The sequence below is a fragment of the Culex quinquefasciatus genome, chromosome 2, assembly GCF_015732765.1.
Source record: "Culex quinquefasciatus strain JHB chromosome 2, VPISU_Cqui_1.0_pri_paternal, whole genome shotgun sequence".
Classification (NCBI taxonomy): domain Eukaryota; kingdom Metazoa; phylum Arthropoda; class Insecta; order Diptera; family Culicidae; genus Culex; species Culex quinquefasciatus.
Genome location: NC_051862.1, coordinates 139,281,587 through 139,304,081, shown reverse-complemented (window position 1 = coordinate 139,304,081; position 22,495 = coordinate 139,281,587). Strand labels below are relative to the sequence as shown.

Sequence of the window (22,495 nt, the reverse complement as noted above, 5' to 3'; positions counted from 1 at the left end):
TCTCAATGTTTTGAAAAATGTGATTGGACGTTTTACAATGTTTTGCTTTTATTATTTTTTATTTTTATTATTTTATTATTTTTAATGTTGTTTGGACCTCAAACTTCAGTGCCCGTTTCACCCCACTTCCGTTTGTCGTATTTGGCATGAGTTCATCTCATGTATAGGACAAATAAACGCCGAACATTTCATCCAAATCGGAACATCTCGATTCGACCTATTACAGATTGGTAAAAACTTTAAAATACAATGTAATTACACAAAAAAAACTGAAAAAAGTTAAAACTGGGAGATAGAGGGTCAGCTTTAAACCCTTTAAACTTCGTTTTGCAGCGCCACCGCCTCTCAAGCGGCCTTTCCCGGAAACAAAAGGTTTATGGCAAACTAAAGTAAATAAAGGAATGACAGTTCTCTGCGCGCCGGCTGATGTGTTCAAAAATGATGCAGTTCGTAATCAGTACATAACGGAATCAAAACAATACGCGTCGTCGCCGTCGTGAACCGTTCACGTTTCGGTCGTGATAGTTTTGTTCTCCGGATTTGTTCCGGTCACGCGGTCGTGATGTCCATGTTCAACTCGTTCGAGCTGCGTGCCTTCGGGACCAGCACCAGCATTCCGCTGCCTCTGCTGGTCAACGTGGCCATTTCCGTGGGCGCTTACTACGTCGGCCAGAGCTTGATTCCCAGGATGAAGACCATGTTCCTGAGCGCGAATCTCGCCGGGGTCGACATGAACAAAAAGTCCAAGGCGAAAATGTAGGGAAAGTTTTGGATGGCTTAGTTGAAATTAAAATATGTTTAAATATTCTTCCCTTCCAGTCCTGAAGCCCTTGGAGTTGTTACAGGATGTATCTTCCTTGTATCGTTATTTCTGTTCATTCCTGTCCCATTTATGGGCAGTTTTTCCAAGAATGACTTGGAAGAATTTCCTCATGATAAGGTATTGCATGACAAACTTGTTTAATTATTAAAATTAGTTTTCAAACGAATCCCTTCAGTTTGTAGAGTTCATCGCAGCAATGCTCTCAATTTGCTGCATGATCTTGCTGGGATTTGCTGACGATGTCCTCAACCTGCGCTGGAGAGACAAACTCTACCTGCCTACGGTGGCCTCGTTGCCGCTGCTCATGGTTTACTACACCAACTTCAACTCCACGACCATCATCCTGCCCCGGATCGTTTCCCAATTTCTGGGAATGTCCGTAAACATCGGTGTGCTCTACTACGTGTACATGGGCATGCTGGCGGTGTTTTGCACCAACGCGATCAACATCCTGGCCGGCATCAACGGGCTCGAGACGTGCCAGTCGCTGGTGATTGCCGGCTCGATTGTGGTGTTTAATTTGGTGGAAATTCTTTCCGGACGGTGCCGCGAGGAGTACGAGTTTTCGCTGTACATTATGTTGCCGTACATTGGGAGCACGCTGGCGCTGTGGAAGTACAATCGGTGAGTAACATTGTTTTGTTTATGTTTTAGTCAAATTAAGACGGGTTTATTTCGTTTTATGATACATTTGTTTTTGGACTTCAAATTATTTTCATTACATCCAGCATAACATTTTGCTTGTCTCATATATTTTTGAAAATACCAAAGGAGAAATGTAAACAGGATATATAAAAATCAATTCATTTATTTACCGAACTCATTAAAAATTTGACCGATCTTTTTTACTACGGATTCCGAATTTACCGATTAAACCGGTAATCTTAATTCTTAAATTGACGTGACCAGTTGAGTCGCGAAAATGGCAGAGGATTTAAAACTTTTTTTGTATATCTTCGATAAAAAGTACATTTTTTTGTTCAGAATTCTGAGCACGCCATCAAATTGGGCGTCCCGTTTTACATAAAAAAGTTTCTTTGACAAATGATCGCCATTTCAGACTGTAAATAACTGACAAATGTATTTTTATAATGTTCGAAAATAAACCAAACTTAATCCACCCTAAGATGGTTAAAGCCTTTCTCACATTGATATAGTTATATTTTTCATTTGATTATATTGTTATATCTTTACTCTTTTGTGCGTGTTGGAAGGGTCTTTTGAGTACCTATCTAACGGTGGGTCGCATGATAGATCCGTACAACATTTTCATCAAAATATCTGAGATCCAGCCTACAAAAAGTGCACAAACAACACTTATGTGCTCATAACTTTTAATAGGGTTGTCAGATCTTCAATTTTTTGGACGCATTTGTAAGGTCTTCTAAATACCTTTCTAGAAATGTATAACATGACGGGTTTTCATATAAAAAAAAAAAACATTACCTATTTACAATTTTCAGAGCTTTTGTTAAAATCGTTAACTTTTAAAGAACTTTACAAAACTTTAAATACTAACTAGGGTCACAGACAAAGTCTGTGCTAGGGTCTTGTTGAACTCCAATACGGGTCGAATGAGTCCAGAACGTTCCAAATCGGTTTCCAGTCCGGAGATAACCAAATGCATTTTTTTGGTGCACGGACTTACAGACATACACACGCACAGACATTTACTCAGAAGTCGATAGGTATACGTGAAGGTGGGTCTACGAGGTCGAATTAAGAAGTTCATTGAGTGATTTTATAGCCTTTCCTCGGTAAGGTGAGGAAGGCAAAAAGAGGTCATACCGCCCTCTGTGACGAGTATCGAAATACAAACCTCGCATTTGTGATCACGGACCAAAATTACCCCTTGGACAAAGATTCGTGCAAGTCCAAGAGGGGTCGGGGCAACTATTTTCCGATTTCACATGAGTTGCCAGAGAATGACTCAAATTCTCACAATCAAAAATTTAAAAAATCCAAAATTTATTATTTCAAAATTTATTTAAAAAAGGTCCGATTTAAAAATTCTTTAATGCCGCATTTTTTGTCGCCATCTCAGATTATAGAACCAAATGTTGAAAAAAAAAAACTAAAAAAAATCATGGTTCGATTTTCCAGAGTAAAATTTTGTAAATTATTTTTTCGAAATTCTCGAATTTGAGCTCCATTTTTTTAAATTTTAGAGGTTTTTATTTGGAGTTTTCAAATTATCAATATAATGATTTTTTTAAATTTCTGATACTTGAAATTTGTTTTTTTTTTTTTTGCCTGGTCGCTTTAACGTGTGTGATGTTTTAATGCATTCTAATGCAATGGCGCACTGCAAATGTTGATAATGACAAGAATATGCTAGGCGTCAATCAACCTAAGTCATTCTCCAGGATGCCCTCGAAAGACTGGCTCAAGAAAAATCTTTTCGTGACCCTTGAGCGTTTTTGATACGGAGTTTTGCGTTCCTTCCGAGCTCCGTACTAGCCTTACAGTTCGATTCGCAGTTGAAAAACCCGTAATATTTGGGGGATACTTTTTCTGTAATCAATGTTGCAAACGAGTGACAAAAGGTCGAAAGACATAAGGTCGAATGGACAAAAGGTCGAATGCCAAAAGTTCGAATGCACAAAACGTCGAAAGGACAAAAAGTCGAATTAAAAAAATACACAATTTACAAAACAAAACTTTTTATGTGAGCCTTAATTCACAAATACTGAAAAGCCACTATGGAAAGGCGATTTGAACGTTTTTCTATAATTTCATTTCTTTAATCTTAAAAATTTAGAGGTCTTTTGAATCAAAACTTGCCCCCTGATTGTTGGGTACCAAATGTTTTGTCTTTCAATTACGAAAATGTTGGTACCCAAACATGTACCGTCAGTGGGGGTGACTATGGGTCAAAAAACGATACACCTCTCGTATTTTCTTAATAACAAAAACAATTTAAATAACATCGAAAATCTTTCAACGTAGATTTGTTCTTAGATAGTTTACTAACATTTTCCCAAAATATGGTTGATTTTGATGAACACTACCTTAAATGCCTATTGTTTGAAAATTGACCCAATCTCACCCCTTAGAGGGGGTGACATTGGGTCAAATGAAACTAAAATGATGCTCAAATACAACGATATGGTAAAACAAGTCATCCAAAAGTGTTTCTTGTTCGAGGGAATCGTATTGACACGCTACACTGTTTGAAGTGGAGATTTTCAAACATTTGTGTAGTTTTCGAGCAATTCTAACAAAAATATTAGAAAAATGATTTTTGAGAGGTCATTTTTGGCCAAAAACGTACCCCAACTTTAGACAGTTGCCAAAATAACAGGATTTGTTCTAGGAACGAGATTTTTTTTAGCGAAGTCATCTTAAGATGTCTCCTACACAACCCTTTCAACAGAATTCATTTTCATTGAGAAGAACCTGAGAAATGGTAAAATCCGTCAAAAATCACTTTGACCCAATCTCACCCCCCAGACCCAATGTCACCCCCACTGACGGTATAGGTTATCGCTTAAATTTTTAAATTATCGCAGTTTCAGTAAAAATAGTTGATTTTTTCTCGTTTTTATCATTTTTTGCGCGTAACGCGTGGCGAAAAACCCAGTTTTTATTTTCAAAAATTCATATCTCGGAAACTTTAAACCGTCATTTCAAATTTTCAAACGACTTTTTCAAATGTATGGCTGTTCTTTTCATATCTCAAATAATTTTTCCTTGAAAGACAAACTATTCACCATTTAATTGCCTCCAAAACTGCTAAAATCGGTTGAAGTAACACGGAGTTATGATTTTTTGAACAATGTGTTTTTTTTAAATTAACGAAAATTTCCGTTTTTGTGACAACTTTAGCATGGCGCCAAAAAAAAAAAATACTGGAACTATTTGGGCTAAGGAACCCCCAGAAAAAAGTGAGCCCTAGAGGAGAACTTTTTTTCGGTTTAGGCTTTTTCAAATGGAATTGCTGTATAATTATTTGTTTCATTTTTTCACAATTGACCTTTTATCCTTTCGACGTTTTGTCCACTTTCGATCTTTTTTTTCCGTTCGACCATATGTCTTTCGACCTTTTGTCGCACATCCCTTGCGAGCTATCTTCACTGAATCTTAGCTCTTTCCATCACTCCCCACATTTATCCACGACCACGTGCTCTCACCGCTGAGTATTTCGTTCTCTCAGAAAACCGCAACGGAAGAACGTGGGATGATTGTGAATGTGGGAATGGGAGAGGAAAAAAAACCTACACGATGATAATTTCGGATTAATAAAACACAACTCAAATTTCCTGAAAGTATTAACGAATGCAACGCAATATATTTTGGTTCAGAAATCAATCACAAAACTGCACTTATCCGAATGTAGTCGTTTGTTGCTTGAATTTACCTAAATTAATTAAGTGTGTAGATACTTTTTGTTTTGTTTCAACCGATGGCCTTGCGTATTTTTGGTAGTTTGCCGCGTTTCTTTGCCACGCAATTAGTAACTATAATTTATAATATCAGGTATACTTACTTAAGTTCTAAGATATTACACAGGCTATCATTGTTTTTTTTTCTTCTCAGCAGTTTGTTTGTTTATTTATTCTATCACTTCGCGCACTTCCTTCCTCCAAACAAACAAATGATTGTAGAACTGTGCCAATTTTCCTAAAAATAGTCGTTGAATTTGATAGAGAGAGAGCTATTGAAAAAAAAAAACCAGCAATCTTTACATTCATAGAAAAAAGTTACGTTCAGGCCAAAATTTCGTTTTCGTTCACTATCTAATCGGGGTTTGCTTCTCTCCTAGTAATTTGGTTAATCCTTTCCTAGCCAAACTTTGCTTGCACACAACACGCAGTTTCCCAAGCTCGCTTTCGGTTTATTTCTTGTTTTTTTAGGAGAAGGTTAGATTTCTAGAGTTTTTATTTTGGTTGAGTTTTGTGATTATCGTACAGAGTTGGCTTTTTTCCTTTCTCTTGATGTTTTTTTTTTTTGCTTGTTTATGCTAGATGAAAAATGTAGTTTTGTATGGCGCTGCGCGTATGATTATGATGATTCGTAGGAAGTTGTTTGTATATCGATTGCTGACTTGATTATGTGAGTGTGTGAGTGTGTGCTAGAGTTTGGATGGTGTGTGAGTTTACATTTTGTTTTGAAATCGTATTTTCTGGAATTTTCATCTCTCATCAAATGATCTTATTTTATAAATTGAATTCATTTGGTTTTTTGACGGTTGCTTCAGTAAAAACATATTTTCCGGAGCGTTTGGTACGGTATGTCCACGCATCCTGCCTCCCCTGTAGATTCTGTGAAATGTGATCCGTTCTCATAATCCTCTCTACCACAAGATCCTCTGTAATTACTCTTAGCTTTAAGTAAAATGTAGTTACAATTAAAACTCAATTAATGAGTGTGTATTTTTTGGAGAAAATTTGATCTAATATATTCGCAGATAATACGTCAAAAGTCGCTAAATGTTTGTAAACAATGAACAATGTTTTTTAAAACAATGTGATCACACTCAAATCTAGTAGTTTCAATGGAAAGAATGTAAGCTTTCTTTTGAAGTCATAGTTATTTGAGCAAACAATTAAAGAAACAAAAGCTGAGATTGAAGCACAGACAAGCGGACACGAATGGTATAAATTATATTTACAAATAACAAATCATGTTGCCCACTAGCGCAATCTGTTGTCTTGTCGTATAAACTGAAGATTTGAACTCAATATTGATTGAACAAAAATAAACGTGTAGAAACATGAGATTCGATTCCAGAAAATGCGATTCCGTCAATCATCAAAAAATTTGTTGCCGTACTTGGTACGTATGCCTAGCTAAAGTACTCATCATCGATGACGCTGTCCTCCCAGCGGGCAAACAGGTTGATGACGACGTTGTCGAACCGCCAGCTGTTCTTCCGCACGTATTCCGGCGCGTAATACTTGTCCACGTGGCGCTGTAGCTTGCTCAGGGTGAGCGCCTCGTCGCCAAAGTATCGCCCACTGGCAATCAGGTTCTGCACGTACTCGGCGTCCATGACGGTGGCCTTTTTGGGATCGGGAAGAACCGCCGACGGCGACGACTCCGTAGTATTGACTAATGCTATGAATTCTAAATATTTCACTATGTCTATCGGTTGGTAGCAGTGTCGACAGTACCAGCCCCCGTAATGGTTCAGATCACCGATGAGCATGACCGGCTTTTCGATCCGCATCAGCCGATCCGGATCGGACCGGTACACTTCATCCACCGTGCTTAATTGACAGGCCGCACCTCCGATGAGCGTGCTGGCCGGATGCTGCCAGAAGAACCCAAACACGTTGTACTTGAGCCGGAAGCGAACCGGCTGCGGCCAGTTGTCGTACCACCGGAAGTAGTTCACGGCCCGTCGGTTCAGAATCTCGTCCGTCCGGCTGTACAACAACACATCCTCACCGTGCAGGTCACTCCTGCCGATGAACTTCCGCATCTTCCGCAGCACGTTCCGCCCGCTGCAGGTCACGTCTTCAACCAGCAATATCCGAGCCAAGTTCTCCCGCAAAAAGTCCGTACTCTTCAGGTGATCCCCGATCGAGTACGCGTCCTTCTTCATGCCCCCCACCGCACCTCCCTCCCCTAACTGTCTATCACACAGCACAAACATGCTCACCACGTCGATCAGCTCCATCATCTGCATCTCCAGCACTTCCACGCTTATGAACGTCGTATCGATCACGTAAAACACCCCCTTGGGGATCTTCCTCGGGGCGGCCGTCTGGTTCCTCGGTGGGATCCGCGACGCAATAAACGCCCGCCACAGCACCTCCGGCTGGCCGCAGTCCGGCCCGTGCCACTCGGCTTTGCACCGGCACCGCCCGTCCGGGTTGACCTCGTTGTCCTCATCCTCGCTCTCTTCCATTCGTCTCTCGCCTACAGCTAACTCTTCTCCTGCTCCTCCTGCGTCAACATCAGTCTCATTGGTTGTGGTTGTTGGTGGTTGTGGTTTGGTGGCGGGTTTGGCGGCCACCGGGAAGTGGGTTCCCTCGATGAAGCATAGCCGCCGCTGCTCCCGGTAGCCGTCGTGGTAGTAGATCCACCTGGAAGTAGAGGCAAGCAATTTGTTGTACTCCACATCGAAATAATCTAATCAAAATTCAATATGAAAATTTCTAAAATTTGAGAGAGCTAGTCAGTCAGCTGCCCGAACAAAGAACGTGCTCTTTTTCTCGTTTTGCGTCTCTCTCTTTCTTGTGTTTGCTGCGTGGTGACAGACGTCATTTGATTTCGGTCATGGGAGAGATGATCGAAATCCAGGTAGAATGTCAAACGACCGTTTTCTGAGCGAATGTGCTCATTCTTTGTGTGTAAAACAAACGAAAGTAGAATGTCAAAACCAGGTTGTCGCGGTGAAGACGATTGGATGTCACCTATCACAAACAAAGTCGATATTTCGTAGGCACTGTGACATTGCGTTGTGCTCAATCGTTCCTGTGTAAATGAACGAAACCAGTCAGATTGATGAATTAAAAGCGAAAGCTTACAAGTTTTGATAAAGACTTTTTCTTGTCTCAAATTATGTAGATGAACGGTGACAAATTTTCAATTCAAAACCAACTTTCAATCGGCTTAAACTTGAAAACCACACTAAAATTAAAAAAAAATGAAATCCGCAATTCAAACAGTTTATCGCGTTCATTATGAAGATGTTTTATCTTTTTAGGTTATTTTTAAATTTAAAAAAAAACTTCAAGATTTTTTATATGGATTCTATGTTTTTTTTATTTGCTTATTTAATTTTTTGTAGCGTAACTATTACAAAGCGTTTAGCTTTTGTGACACTTTATGTTAATGAATTTATGATTCATGTATAAAAATTTATCTTGAAATTTAAAACATGAAATTTAGTTTATTTTTTAGTTCATTTGGCCCACCCGAATAAAAAAAAAGTTATAAAAAGTTGAACCCCACTTACGGGATTCATGACAGTCTTTGGGAAGCACTGTATTCTAAAATGTTCAGGGCCGATCGCATTTGTGTTTCCAACCGACGTCCAGATCTGTCGAAAGAACATCGCACACGATCGCACGATCTCGATCAAGTTCTCCGCGCTTTTCAAGTCGTTGACAGAACGTGCAGTCATTTTATTGCTTTTCAATGGTGGATCTTTAATGTACCCCGGAAAAAAACGATGGATTTAAACGCCGAGCAGCAAATTTGCCTCTTCGACCGACTCCCGAATGAGGTAGGTTCCGCAAGATGCCGGTGCACGTGGAAGCTAACCTAACTCTGTACCTTCAGGTTCTGCGGCTTATTTTCCGGCAGCTAAAGTTCGCCGATTTGCTACAGCTGTCTACGGTGTGTCACCGTTGGAACCAGGTCATCTTTCACCACTGCAACGACAGCATTCTGTTCAAGCCGGAGCGATGTGACAATCTTTGTGAAGATCGCAGTTACAAGCACCTTGATTTGAGCGTTTGCGGCTTTCCGGTACCTTCAAAAGCCCATCCGGAGTACTGGTTTGAGGAAACGATGCTGGAAAAGCTGGCCAGATGGCAGGCCACGAGTGTGACCATGTGTCAACACGATGCCCATCTCGAACAGCTGTTTCGGATCCTGTCCCACTTCCCACGGATCGATTCGCTCAACTGGTGCATCTGCAGCAAGATGCAATCGTGCATGATGACGCACAAGCGGTTCCTGTCTATGTTAGAAAATCACATGCCGCGCGTGCGTCACCTATCGATTCTGTGCAACTTTGTAAACTCGATCGACCTGTTGATGGATTTGGCGCCCAATCTCGTCGAGCTGCACGTGATCGTTCCGGGCCGACTGCTGTGCAAGCTGTGCAAGTGCAACCAACTTGGCAACTTGCAATCGTTAAAACTTGAAGTCGACACTTGCACCCGGCTGGAACGTCTGAAAACATTCCGTTTCGATGAATTCATCACGTTTTTGAAATCCCTCGCCAAACTGCAAAAACTTTCGCTCGGAATCGACGACCAGACCCTCATCGCGTCCATCATAGGATCAGGTCTCGACATCAAGGAGCTGGAAATCACCAAAAACCGCGAGTGCAACCTGGGGATCCTGCGCGGCCTCCGAAACCTCGAGGTCTTCCGCACCGACTCCCAGTACATTCACACGGACAAAAACTTCCAGGACTTTTTCCGCCCGATGCCGCAAGTGACCGTGGTGGACATCGACCATGCCGTCAACGTAGACATCGAGCGACTCGCGCTCATGTTCCCCGATCTGAAGGTGCTCCGGATGCGGTCCCGCCTCAACTGGTGGAGCATTAGCCGCGAGCTGTTTATCGTGTTCTCGATGCTGCACAACCTGGAGGAACTGTCGCTGCGCGTCGGTTCCATCTCCAACGGAATGCTGGAGCTCTTCGAGCTTAAAAACTTACTCCCGAAGCTGCGCAAAATCACGCTGGCCGATTGTGGCGTTGAACCGGTAAGCCAAAACCCACCACTCCTTAAAAGTTTACGGTCTAACCTTCAAATTTCAGCCCGATTTAACCGTGCTCGGAAGCATCCTGCGTAAGCCGACCCTGCGCAAGCTGCACATCGAGTCGGACCGGTTGAGGCGCAGCCCGGTGCCAACCTCGTCCTATATCATTCCCGGTGTCAACCCGGTCTGTGAAGTGTACGTGAACGGAGAATTTGTGCAGCGTTAACTAGTGATGTGTATTGTTTTGGTTTCATGCTTTTTATGCTGTTCCTATTGTAATATTGTGATGTAATCATGTCTTCATTTTTGGCGTGAATCATGTTCCTTTTTAGGTAATAAAATTATTTTTTGATTATTTTTTGTGAGTAATTTGGCTTTTCTTCAATCAGTATTAATTATGCACAAAAGCCTACGTTATGTAAAAAATTTCAAGTTATGTAAATGTGTAGGCCGTTGGGACAGGGGACCAGAATAACCCTCCTTGGTTTTAGTTGAGACTTATCTATTAAAATAGTGACTTTTTCAACAAATTCACATAATTTTCTAGCATGTTTAAACTGGGAAAGGACTTTTTTTTAAGTTATCAAACTGATTTTTTCTGCTCATTTAATATGCATTTTTGGAGTTTTTGTTTTTTAACAAAACTTAATTTTTTTGCTTTTTGAGTGTTTTTGAAAACACGATAACAGGCAAAAAAATAAATTTTGTCAATTAGACTTCAAAAAAAACTTAACATTTGTTGAAAAAAGAATGAATAACATTATGTTATTGTTTTGTATATCGCAATATCAAAGCTTGATATTTTCTTTATATTCTCAGTATGTACATTTTTCTGTTATTTTTATTTTAACAACTAATCCGACCACGTTAATAACAAAATTTGGAATTGATTTTATTACAGCCTGATACAACAGGGTCTCAGATTTTGATTTTTAAAATCTCGATGTTTTCCCGTTTTTCTACCGAGACCAAAAGGATTTTTTCTGGATTGTTATTACATCAAACCTGACCTGAATATCGTATTTTCAAATGTATGAATTTGGTACGGGTTTGTGCCTATTTTTGCATTCTAGGATAGCTTTCATGGATTTTTCATCTCCATATGTACTTATTTTTTTACAGCTCAGAATTATCAAACATTTGTTTTGATTTAGGAGAAATATGCAAATTATTACTGAAAAGTAGAAAACGTCTATCAGGATGTTTTGAAAATCATTTATGAACTTAAATAATTAAACTTTAAAGTTAAAATTTGAGTTGAAAATATAAAAAATACACAGTTTTCAACATACTCTTCAATGCTGTGTCCCATTCTTTAAAATATAAAGTTCGTATAGATTAAAAACTTCTAACTTCTTTTGTATATTTTTTTTTGATTGACTGAAATTTGGTGAATAATTTCTGTTTAACCAAGAAAGCAACCTTTCAGCATTAGTTCGTCCATTTACATTTTACTAGAAACAAATGTTACAGTCTAAAAATTGTTTTAAAATTTTAAAGTACTAAAGTAATTCTAAAGCAATACGCCATGGGTTTCCAATGTAAAAAGGATCTTTTGAAAAAAAGTAAGTGAGACGTTTTACATAAAAACTGATTTTTGTTTTCATGTTGTATTCACCCAAAAACAGTGTTGGGATTCTCGCGCTCTCGCGAGCTACATTTCTCTCTCTCGAGTTCTCGCCGCGAGACCCGAGCTGCCGAGAGCAACTCGCCGATTGTCCGTGCTCTCCTACCCTCTCGGTAGCGCTCGCGAACGGGCTAGCTCGTGAGCCAGAATCACCCGAGTGGTAAAACGAATTGGCAACGAAAAAAAAAACAACAAAACGACTGAAGTTACATCTGTTCAACATCGCGTCGTTCGCATTTATAAGCCTGATAGAAAAATTGCTTGCCTGGCTAGCAAGTGGCATTCGCGAGCACTCACGGCGAGAAGGAGAGCGCGAGAGAGGAGAGCAAAGGACTACAAGTTCTCTACCTAGCTCGTGAACGAGCAAAGCTTTCTTTTTTCTCGCTCGAATGCCATCACTGCCTAAAATTCCGTAGTAACAGTTCAATAGGGCGAATCTGCGTTTGTAAACAAGCAGTCTATCCCCCTCTTACTTGACGTGAACTGTCACTTGAACGAAAGGGATAGACTGCTTGTTTACAAACGCAGATTCGCCCTATTGAACTGTTACTACGGAATTGATTGTTTGTATAAAAAGTGTTTTTTATGCCAGTCTTAGCCATGATCATGCTCAACCAAATCTGATTTTTTTTATATCAGAAATTTTTTTATCTCATTTGTCTATCCAAAATAAAAAAAAATCCGAAACGACTGAACTAATTTTAGCTTGCCGCGTTTCAAAAGAAGGGTTAAAGTTGGGCGCCAAACAAAAGAAAAAAATGTGTTATAATTTTGGTAAAGGAACTCTCATGCCAAATTGGAGCAAAATCGGAGCACATTTTATCAGGATCGGCAGGTTTGAGTGGAATTGCTGAATTTAACTAAAATTCTCGACTTTTCCCGGTTTTTACAGTTTTTTTTTGTATTTTTGTTCATTCATTATTAGTATTTTTATATACTTCGGTTTCAAAAACACTCAAAAAGCAAAAACTGGAAATTTGGTTTATTGGACCTTTTAAAAAAAAAAAAAAAACACCAGACTTTTATCTTGTCAAGTTTTTGTTTCTTATTGGCCTATCCTACAAACTCCAATCATTTTCTTTTGCCTTCTTGCAGTTTAATGTAATTTTCTAGTGTTTTTCCGATTTTTTATTGCTTTATTTGGCATTAGCTTTTAAGTCACAACAAACAGTGTCAAAACGTAATATAGGAAATATAACCAAAAATTCTGTAAACTTAGTTTTTTTGGCCATACATAAAACATATGGTTAAAATTGAATCGAGAAAAAAATAAGTTTTTTTTTCAAAACACAGACAAAAAGCCACGTGAAACGAGTAAAATCGTCGAACCCAAGTTTTTTTTCTGAAAATAAGAGTTATTCTTTTTAAAGATTTAAAATTGGTAAGAAATGTATTATTGAAATATAACATTTTTTTTTAAATTTTATTCGTCAAAATTCGTCAAAAATGTTTATTGCTAAAATCCATAAAATATTCTCTTGAGAGATTCCAACACAATTGTCAAATGTTTCTTCTAACTCAACTCAATTAAATTTACGCAATCAACAGTAATATAGAGTAAATTTTCCCATTAAAAAAAAAAGTATATATCACCATATTTAAGTCCCAGCTTTGCACGACACTTGCTCATAAGTGTAACATAGGGGAACAGCATCTAATTCCAGCGTGCCTCTAATGTTGGCAGGTCAGAACTTTGACATTCAATTAAAGCTAATTAACAGCATTTTCAACTGAAATCGAGTGATAAATAGCTCAATAAGAAGTGAGCAAGCAAGTTTCTATCAAAAGTTTTGCAAAATTAGTTGTTTAAATAGTTAAAATCAGCCAATTGGATGGAGTTAGGAGCGAGTGCTTAACCTGCCAAACATACGAGAATTTCCCCTAATCCATTCGTTTCGCCGGTTTCGATTTGCGGCCAGAAAAACCCAACCGCAAATGTGTCTGAGCCGTGCACACCACCAATCTTGGCTCTCGCACCAATTGGAGCAAACACCAATTTGTAGAAAGGAAAGAGGAGAAAAAAAACTTTAAAATGTGCTCCACTTGTGCAAAATGTTTCTAACAACCGGCGGTGTCACACACACGCACACACACCCATTTGCGAATTCCTTCGGTTTAGTTTCAAGATTGATTCGCATGGAAGCAACAACAAAAAAAAAAAGGGAAGCAGGTCTGGCTGGCAGATTTTATGTGGGCTTATGCTGCTTTTTCGTATGTTGCACTTTTGTGCTCCCAGATGATCCGACTGGCCGCATAACTGTCTCATTTCACATAATTTTAAGATGAGTTTATAAATGGAGAGATTTTGAGTCAATGTTTGAGATTTTTAACTAAATTTAGTTTAATAAATTAAAGAAAATTATTTTTTTTACCACTTGAGACACTTAAGAGCACAAGGAAAGTGCAGAAAAGGATGTTAAGGAGAAGGCGTTTTCCAGACTTGCTTCTATATCTAGAGGTAGAAGTGCTCGTCGCACAGCTGCTCTCCCGAGGAATGAATGTCTCAATCGATATTTTTTCGGGGCGTTTCAAGCCCGAGACTCGAGTCAGTTACCTGTAGTATTTGGTGTAGTTGTCCGGTTTGGGGACGGCCTTCAGCTGCAGTGGCCTGAACCGGGGGTGTCTCATCCGCGCTCCTCCTGGCCCGGGGGGTCTGACCGTCGTGACCAGCTCGGCCCCATCGCTGGTCGGTTCAAGGATGAATTTCACATTGAACCAGGGCGATTTCGCCTTCCCCGAGGCAGCCTGGGTCGAACCCCCGGCCGTCGTCAGGTCATCCTGGTGGATGTTACTGGCCAGCAGCGATCCAAACGCCAGAAATACCGATATCAGGAAAATCTGCAGCAAAAAGAGACCCCACAGGAACAGCTTGACGTCCACCTTGGGATGCTGCATTCCGGTTCCGTGGTTCCCGGAATCACCTAGGAAATCCTCAAACTACGATCTCTTCACATTTTCATCTCATAAAACACAAAAATGAAAAACCAATTTTCACACTTTGGCAGACATTTTCCTCCTACTCCTACGCCAAAAAGCCCGAAATCTCTTCCCGAAACGTTGCGACTGTTCCAAACTGCGTGCTGCTAGTGAATGAGCAAGAAATATGACTCATAAAAACTCGATGAGCACTGCTCTATGTTTTGCCTTTTTGTTGTTGTCTTTGCTTCTTCTTTTGACAATCATCTGACATCGCACCTCTCGGCCTCCCCCTTTTTGCTATGTTGCTGCTGTTTTATGCTCGGTTGGTGGGGTGGTGTTTGTGAGATGTGAGGAGCATAAATAGTGGAGACGCAAACCTGCCTTAATGGTGGGACATGCTGGAAAATGTGCAAAGAAAAAATATAATAATTATAAATTATTTTAAATGCGATTTTTCCTGATTAAGATTTGATTTCGTAAACATCAAAACATGCAAGAATTCATTCAAATTGATTGATGCGCAATTTTTTGTGGAAAACCATCGCATCGGTAGAAGAGTTTTGAACAGCTTGGCTTCCCTCCCATATTTAATACAATAAACTTAATAAAAAAAATCAGAACGGTATAATATATGCTATAAAAGAACATAACATTTGACGCAAGTGATGTAGTATTAACATTAAAAAATTTAAAACATCATTTTTCCAAAACTGATCATATCTTGAAAATAGGATAGGATAAATAGAAATTTGCCGTCAAATGCAACTGGGTGGACCAACAAATCAAATCAAATTATTCGCTCTACAGCATTGCCTTGGCGTTCTCGATTGCGAGATTCCTACTCGAAACTCAGTGTCCGAAGGCTTGATTGTTGAGGCAATTGCAAACCTCTTTTTGCACCTAAGCTTCCATCCACCCCGGGATTCGAACTGATGACCTTTGGATTGTTATTCTAACTGCCTACCAGTGACTCCACCGAGGCAGGACCCAGGGAGACGACTCCTACACCTGGATTGAGCTAACGACCTAACCCTCTAGGTTAGACCGGGGCCAACATTTACTTCCCCGTCCGACGGAAGGCGTGGTCAGACAAATCTCGTCTCGAAAAATGCCACCGGAACCGTCTGGGATCGAACCCTGGGTGGACCAGTTTTGGTTAATTTTTCACAAAGAACTCTTTTTGTAAAAGCAAGCGTTGTATTGTCACTCGATTATCTCGGCACTGACTGAACCGATTGGGTTCGTTTTGGACTCATTCGATCCGTCTTGGGGTCCCATAAGTCGCTGCAGAAAAATAAAGTTATGCTAAAAACATGATCTGGAATACTGTAAAAATTGTGGGTTTTTGAAAGAAAACCCGTCATGCTATAAATGTACGCATTTTTAGAAAGGTAATTGAAATACTTTTACAGCGAGTCTAAAACATTTAAGTTTTAACAACACTATCAAAAGTTATAAGCACTTAAGTTTTGTTTATACACTTTTTTGAGGATCTCAGATATTTTGATGAAAACCTTTTCCGGGTCTTGCATGCGACCCATTGTTGGATTAGCAATCAAAAAACCATTCCATCGCGTCCAAAATATTGAAGATCTGACAACCCTATCAAAAGTTATGATTACTGATGTTTTAATTAAACAATTTTTGGAGATGGATTTTACATATTTTTATGAAAGTGATGACCGGATCAATCATGCGACCTATCGTAATCAAAAGGGGTAATTCTCTACCAACTCACACGAATTCGGGAAAAGTTTCTCCGACCCCTCTTCGATTTGCGTGAAACTTTGTCCTAAGGGTTAACTTTTGTCCCTGATCACTGAAACTCTGCCATTTTTCGTTACTCGACTGTAAATTTTTTTTGGAACGTGCCATTTTAAGGGAAATTTAATGTACACAGAAAAAAAAGTTGAATTTTGGAATGTTGAAAATTTGGTAGGTTGAATATTACCTCTTTATTTGTGTAATATTACATAAAAAATTTGTAAAAATGTGAACCTGATGAATATTCATCAAAAACTGATGAAAATTCATCAGTTTCTGGGGTAAAATGTATCATTTATTTTGCCACAAAATCTGTCACCATTTCCTGATGAATATTACCATCATTTTTTTTCTGTGTACTTTTCAAATCTACATTGACCCAGAAGGGTATTTTTTTCATTTAGAATAAAATTATTCATTTTAAATTTTCGTGTTTTTTCTAACTTTGCAGGGTTTGTTTTTAGAGTGTAACAATGTTCTACAAAATTGTAGAACAGACAATTACAAAAAATTTGATATATAGACATAAGGGGTGTGCTTATAAACATCACGAGTTATTGCGATTTTACGGAAAAAAAAGTTTTGAAAATGTTACTTTTTGCGTTTCTCTTTGTTTCGTCGTCCGTGTCTGTCGCGGGTGACCATGAACGGCCATGATCAACGACGACCAACTTTTTCAATGTTTTAAAGCAAACCCCTTATGTCTATATATCAAAATTTTTGTAATTGTCTGCTCTACAACTTTGTAGAACATTGTTACACTCTAAAAAATAACCCTGCAAAGTTAGAAAAAACACGAAATTTTAAAATGAAAAATTTTGTTCTAAATGAAAAAATGACCCTTCCGGGTCAATGTAGATTCGAAAAGAACATTAAATTTCTCTTAAAATGACATGTTCCATAATATTTTACAGTCAAGTAACAAAAAATGGCAGAGTTTTTAAAACTTTTTTAGTGTTTTTTCGATGAAAAATACGTTTTTTTCGGAATTCTGAATACGCCACCAAATCGGGCGTACAATTTTACATAAAAGTCTCTTTGACACGGAATTTCTATCTCATCAACATTTTAGGCTGCAAATTTTTGAAAAACACTTTTTTTCGCATGTTCAAAAATAGAAGGGGTCGTACCGCCCCTCCGTCACGAGATATCAAAAAACGGACCTCGGATTCGTGATCAGGGACAAAAGTTACCCCTTAGGACAAAGTTTCACGCAAATCAAAGAGGGGTCGGGGCAACTGCTGTGTGAGTTGGCGGAGAATTATCCAAAGACCTTTCCAATGGGTACAAAAGATTAAAAATCGGACAACCCATCAAAAGTATGCAAAATTATAAATTTCAATATTTGACAACATTTTCAATTTTTTTACATTGGTGACATTGATAGCCGGGGTGACGTTGATATTCCGAAGATTTTTATTTTTCAAAATGAAAAATTCGAATTAAATACAACCAGAATCCCAGTCACGAAATATTCTAAAGGAGCTATTACACTACAGCCAAACAAACGAACAAACTCGCACTTTTTGACAGTTTGCCTGTTTTGTTTGTTTGCCTGGATTTGTTTGAACAAATGTTAACCTGCATGCATTTTGCCTTGTTTGCGAGTTTGCCGCAAACAAGTTTGCGAGTTGGGCAAACTGTCAAACACGAAAAAATGTGAATTTGTTTATTTGTTTGGGGTAGTCTGATAGCTCCTTAACAGTGCTTGTGTTGCCAAAATCCTGCTAGAAGGATAGATTATTGCCAGAATTCTGCTAGAATGCTGTAAGAATATCTAGCTTTGTAAAAACTCTGCTAGAATCTTGCTACAACGTCGTGGCTAAAGAAGTTTTCAAAGGACCTCAAGAAGAAGTTTTCAACTAAGAGTTTCAAGAGTGAGTTAACTATAATAATGTAAACATTGATGAATAAAATTGTTCAAATACCCTCAAAGTGTCATGTCTTTCACAAGTTCTAAATAGAAAACGAACTGCGAACAGCAAAAATTAGTTTGTAGGTTACAAGTTTGATGTGTTATTTAAATAGAAATCAACAGTATGATAAAATTTATCAGCATTTTTAGAAGAACAATTAAATGGGTATTTTTTTATCATTCTACAAAACTGGTTTTGGTGGCAACAAAAAAAGTTTATTTTTTAATTTTTTTAATGAAAAATCAATCTCTTATGAATTTTGTTCAAACTTGAAACATTTTGTTTGCCTACTTAATATCGGAGTAATATAAACTTCATGAAAAGTTGATAAACTTAGAATAATCGGGCATTTATTTTTTTTTCTTTTAAATTAAACATTTCCTTACTAATGATCAATTTGATGTAATTTCATTAAATTTGGTCACCTTCAGGCAAAAAAAAAGGTTAGAAACACAGTGACTATCAAAGTCACCCGGCTTGTTAAATAACATTTTTCAACGATGCAACTTTTAATAGCACCATTGATTTTTTTTAAACATGCATTATGTGACCCAGCCAAGTACATGTTCAAAAAAAAAATTATGTACAATTATTGACGGTATTTTCCGATTTTACAATTGCAATTAGAAAAAAAAAAGTTGGTAATAATTATATTTTTCCGAAAACATATATGAATTCAGTGTAGTAGGCTTATGCTTTGCGATGTTCCCTTCAATGTTGTATACTTGGTTGATGAAAATTTTTAGCCTAAAACTATTTTTTATGCAATTTAAAAAAAAAAGTTTTTCGACTACTTTTCTAGGGTGCGGGGCAGAATGGGCCACCTTGGAAAATAAGCCATTTTGTCTAATAAAACGTTCAAGAAGGGTAAAACATTATTTAAGGGTCCTTTCTAACATAGTTTCCATGAAGTTAGACCCACTTTTATGAAAAAGGTTACTTACCAAAACAAACATTTTTGAATATAGTTTTAAAATGTTGTAATAAGACACTATTTTTACAAATAAGCATCAAAACAACTAAAAAATCAACGGTTGTTGCATTAAACGTGATTTGTGAAGCTATTAGGAGTGAAATAATCCATTTAACTGAAATTTCGTAACTTCTGATTGTTTTTATAAGGCAGGAAAAGGGTGGTCCATTCTCCCCCCAAGTGGATTTTAATTTAAAACTTCACCACCATATCTCTTAATGATTTAAAGGGTCCTTTGTTGTTTGATTACCTTCGTAATAGGTCCTGGTAACATTATAAACATTGAACAAACTTTTTCAAACAATCTAAATTTCGAAAAAGCTTATTTAAGAACCTCAAAATTAACAACATTTGTGAGGTTTTGTCAATAAATTTACATTTTGGCGAATAATTCGAAAAATACAGTGAATTCAAACGTCGTTTTTCGGTGTGGTGATGTGATTTGACGTCCTTTATAAGACCCTTGCCTTACAGTTGGTCTAAATCCATTCTAAAGCCTAAAACCAAGGGTGGCCCATACTGCCCCCGTGGGCCATTCTACCCCCCCTGCTCCTACAGTGTTTTTTTACCTATGCTTTCCCCTCTTTCCAGCTACCCCTCGCAGGTGTTCGTCGGCGACACGTTCAACTACCTGTCCGGCATGACGTTCGCCGTGGTTGGCATCCTGGGCCACTTTAGCAAAACCGTGCTGCTGTTCTTCATCCCGCAGATCATCAACTTTGTCTACTCGGTGCCGCAGCTGTTCCGCTTCATTCCGTGCCCGCGCCACCGGTTGCCCAAGTACGACCCCGCGTCGGACCTGCTACACTGCAGCAAAACCCAGTTCCGCGTGGGTGACCTCAACGTGCTGGGCCGGGTGTGCTTCGCGGTGTTCCGCACGCTGCGGCTGATCCGCTGCGAAGAGTCCGAGGACGGCGTCGTGAGCTGTAACAATTTCACCATCATCAACTTTGCCATCCTGCTGACTGGTCCGATACGCGAGGACCGTCTGAACCGGCTGCTGGTGGTGTTCCAGGTGGTGTGCTCGCTGTTTGCCTTCGCCATTCGGTATCCGCTGGCGCACTACTTTTACGATACCATCAACTGAGGGAGATGAACTATCTGGCTACAAGAAGTAATCCGGATTAGTGGAAAACCAAAGGTAGGTACGTTTTGTTTCTGTTTCAAACAATTCAATTTATTAAGTATAAAAGTGATACAGGACGAATTTATTTGTTTATTTGTGCCGAAAATTTTCCTTTTTTATTCAATCTAAAAAACATTTTTTTCAAATCACGAGCTGAAATTTCAAAGTCAATATATCCCAAAATGCCTTATGTGACAAAATCACTGCTTCCGGGTGGGTCGGGCCCGCGGCCGATGTGGTGGGTCTCCTATGGCCATACTGAAGCCATACCCGGGCAGACGGTAATAACAAAATTAATAATATTTCAATAACAAATTCTGTTAAAATAACAAAAAATGTTATTATTTTATCCTGAAGTTCAACTTCAAGAAGAAAAAATAATAACAGTTTCTGATAAAATAACAAGATTTGGTATTAAAGTGATATTATACTGAAAATGTTTAATAACACGCTAATAAGAGGAAATGTTATACATTTCAAAAACTTTCCTAATAACAAGATTTGTTATTCGTTTGGTATTCTGACTTAAAAATAAAATTACCATTAATCGCACAAATGGAAAAGTTTTAAAGTGTTCATAACAAAATCTGTTATTATTTTTACTTTTGTTAAATATGTTTAGATCTTTGGGATAATTTTGTCTTATTTCGTCGGGGTCATTATTTTGGCCATGAAATGGGGTCCTTAAGCTAAAATTATTCTAAAAAGTTGAAATTTTGAAAGTTGATTTTTTTAATTATTTGAAATACCCCCTAAGGGACTTTGCTAAAATTGGCTAGAACTATGGGATGATTTTGACCAATTTTGTCGGGATCATTATTTTGGCCATAAAATGGGGTCCTTAAGGTAAAATTATTCTAAAAAGTTGAAATTTAGAAACTTGATTTTTTAATTATTTGATATACCCCCTAAAGGACTTAGTTTAAAATGGTTAGAACTATGGGATAATTTTGAACAATTTCGTCAGGGTCATTGTTTTGGCCATGAAATGGGGTCCTTAAGCTAAAATTATTCTAAAAAGTTGAAATTTTGAAAGTTGATTTTTTTAATTATTTGAAATACCCCCTAAGGGACTTTGCTAAAATTGTCTAGAACTGTGAAATAATTTTGACCAATTTCATCGGTGTCATTTATTTCACCATGAAATGGGGTTTCAAGCTAAAATTAATCCGATAAAATTAACTTTGAGAGTTCTTTTTTTTAATTTGTTATATTCCCTAACGGAATTAATTTATTTATTGAGAATTTTTGAAGTGTGAATAACAAAAACTGTTATTATTTTCACAGAGCCAGGAAGTCGGAGCTGACGTTGAAGTTCGAGCTGGAGTGAGACCTCGGAGACTGCATCGGATTCATTTAATTTTCAGCAACTTTTACTTGGAGTCGGAATCTGTGAAGTCGGGTATTTTTGTAGAGCTGAAGTCGTCGTTGACGTCATATCCTGCATCCAGAGTCGGAGTTGTCTTCAAAGTATGGATTCGCTTGGAGGTACCCGACTCTGCAGCCCTGAATAGTACAGAAGAGTTATGGCAACTGCAGGTTTATTTGCAAATTACAAATAAACCAAAACAATAACTTTTTTTGTTATGGAGACATACCAGTTCAATAACATTTTTTGTTATTATGCTGATCCACCTCTCCGCACAAAATAACAAATCTTGTTATTCCTTCATGATTCCTTCTGTGTTATTGGTTTGTTATTGCAATAACAACATAATAACAGTTTAAGTTATTCTTCGAACAAATCTTTGTTATTGATTTTTGTTATTTTAACAACTAATCCGATCATCCCAATAACATATTTCGATCTTCTCACAATATCAAAAACTGACCTTCCCAAGTTATTTCCGTTTGCTCGGGTAGGCAGCAGCCGCGCCAGCAAGTATAGCCCAAGGGAGAAGAGCACGCCGTACAAATCGAGGGTGACCGTCAAAAGTTGGTGGCAGCAGCGTTGTTT

General features: G+C 38.3%; 3 protein-coding genes across 3 annotated transcripts; 2 read left to right on the top strand and 1 right to left on the bottom strand.

Annotated features, from left to right (window-relative positions):
- Positions 1-424: 424 nt before the first annotated feature.
- Positions 425-20,615, top strand: LOC6031838 (UDP-N-acetylglucosamine--dolichyl-phosphate N-acetylglucosaminephosphotransferase). The gene is made up of 4 exons (XM_001842489.2): positions 425-756; positions 820-940; positions 999-1,447; positions 20,004-20,615. Exons 1-4 carry the CDS (start codon positions 563-565, stop codon positions 20,497-20,499), a joined length of 1,260 nt encoding a protein of 419 aa, XP_001842541.2. The 5' UTR covers positions 425-562; the 3' UTR covers positions 20,500-20,615.
- LOC6031840 (beta-1,4-mannosyl-glycoprotein 4-beta-N-acetylglucosaminyltransferase) lies at positions 5,082-15,010 on the bottom strand. The gene is made up of 2 exons (XM_038253003.1): positions 14,395-15,010; positions 5,082-7,857 (listed from the first exon to the last, which is right to left on the bottom strand). The coding sequence occupies exons 1-2, from the start codon at positions 14,733-14,735 to the stop codon at positions 6,612-6,614; spliced, it is 1,587 nt and encodes a 528-aa protein (XP_038108931.1). The 5' UTR covers positions 14,736-15,010; the 3' UTR covers positions 5,082-6,611.
- Positions 8,832-10,571, top strand: LOC119766843. Its single transcript, XM_038253005.1, has 3 exons — positions 8,832-9,002; positions 9,059-10,216; positions 10,272-10,571. Exons 1-3 carry the CDS (start codon positions 8,949-8,951, stop codon positions 10,437-10,439), a joined length of 1,380 nt encoding a protein of 459 aa, XP_038108933.1. The 5' UTR covers positions 8,832-8,948; the 3' UTR covers positions 10,440-10,571.
- Positions 20,616-22,495: the final 1,880 nt, after the last annotated feature.

Coding starts and splice junctions, on each gene's coding strand:
- LOC6031838 (XM_001842489.2), top strand. CDS start 563: ATGTCCATGTTCAACTCGTTCGAGCTGCGTGCCTTCGGGACCAGCACC. Junction 941..998: donor AAGAATTTCCTCATGATAAG/GTATTGCATGAC, acceptor GAATCCCTTCAG/TTTGTAGAGTTCATCGCAGC. Junction 1,448..20,003: donor GCGCTGTGGAAGTACAATCG/GTGAGTAACATT, acceptor CCCTCTTTCCAG/CTACCCCTCGCAGGTGTTCG.
- LOC119766843 (XM_038253005.1), top strand. CDS start 8,949: ATGGATTTAAACGCCGAGCAGCAAATTTGCCTCTTCGACCGACTCCCG. Junction 9,003..9,058: donor TCGACCGACTCCCGAATGAG/GTAGGTTCCGCA, acceptor CTGTACCTTCAG/GTTCTGCGGCTTATTTTCCG. Junction 10,217..10,271: donor CCGATTGTGGCGTTGAACCG/GTAAGCCAAAAC, acceptor TTCAAATTTCAG/CCCGATTTAACCGTGCTCGG.
- LOC6031840 (XM_038253003.1), bottom strand. CDS start 14,735: ATGCAGCATCCCAAGGTGGACGTCAAGCTGTTCCTGTGGGGTCTCTTT. Junction 7,858..14,394: donor AACTACACCAAATACTACAG/GTAACTGACTCG, acceptor CTCTACTTCCAG/GTGGATCTACTACCACGACG.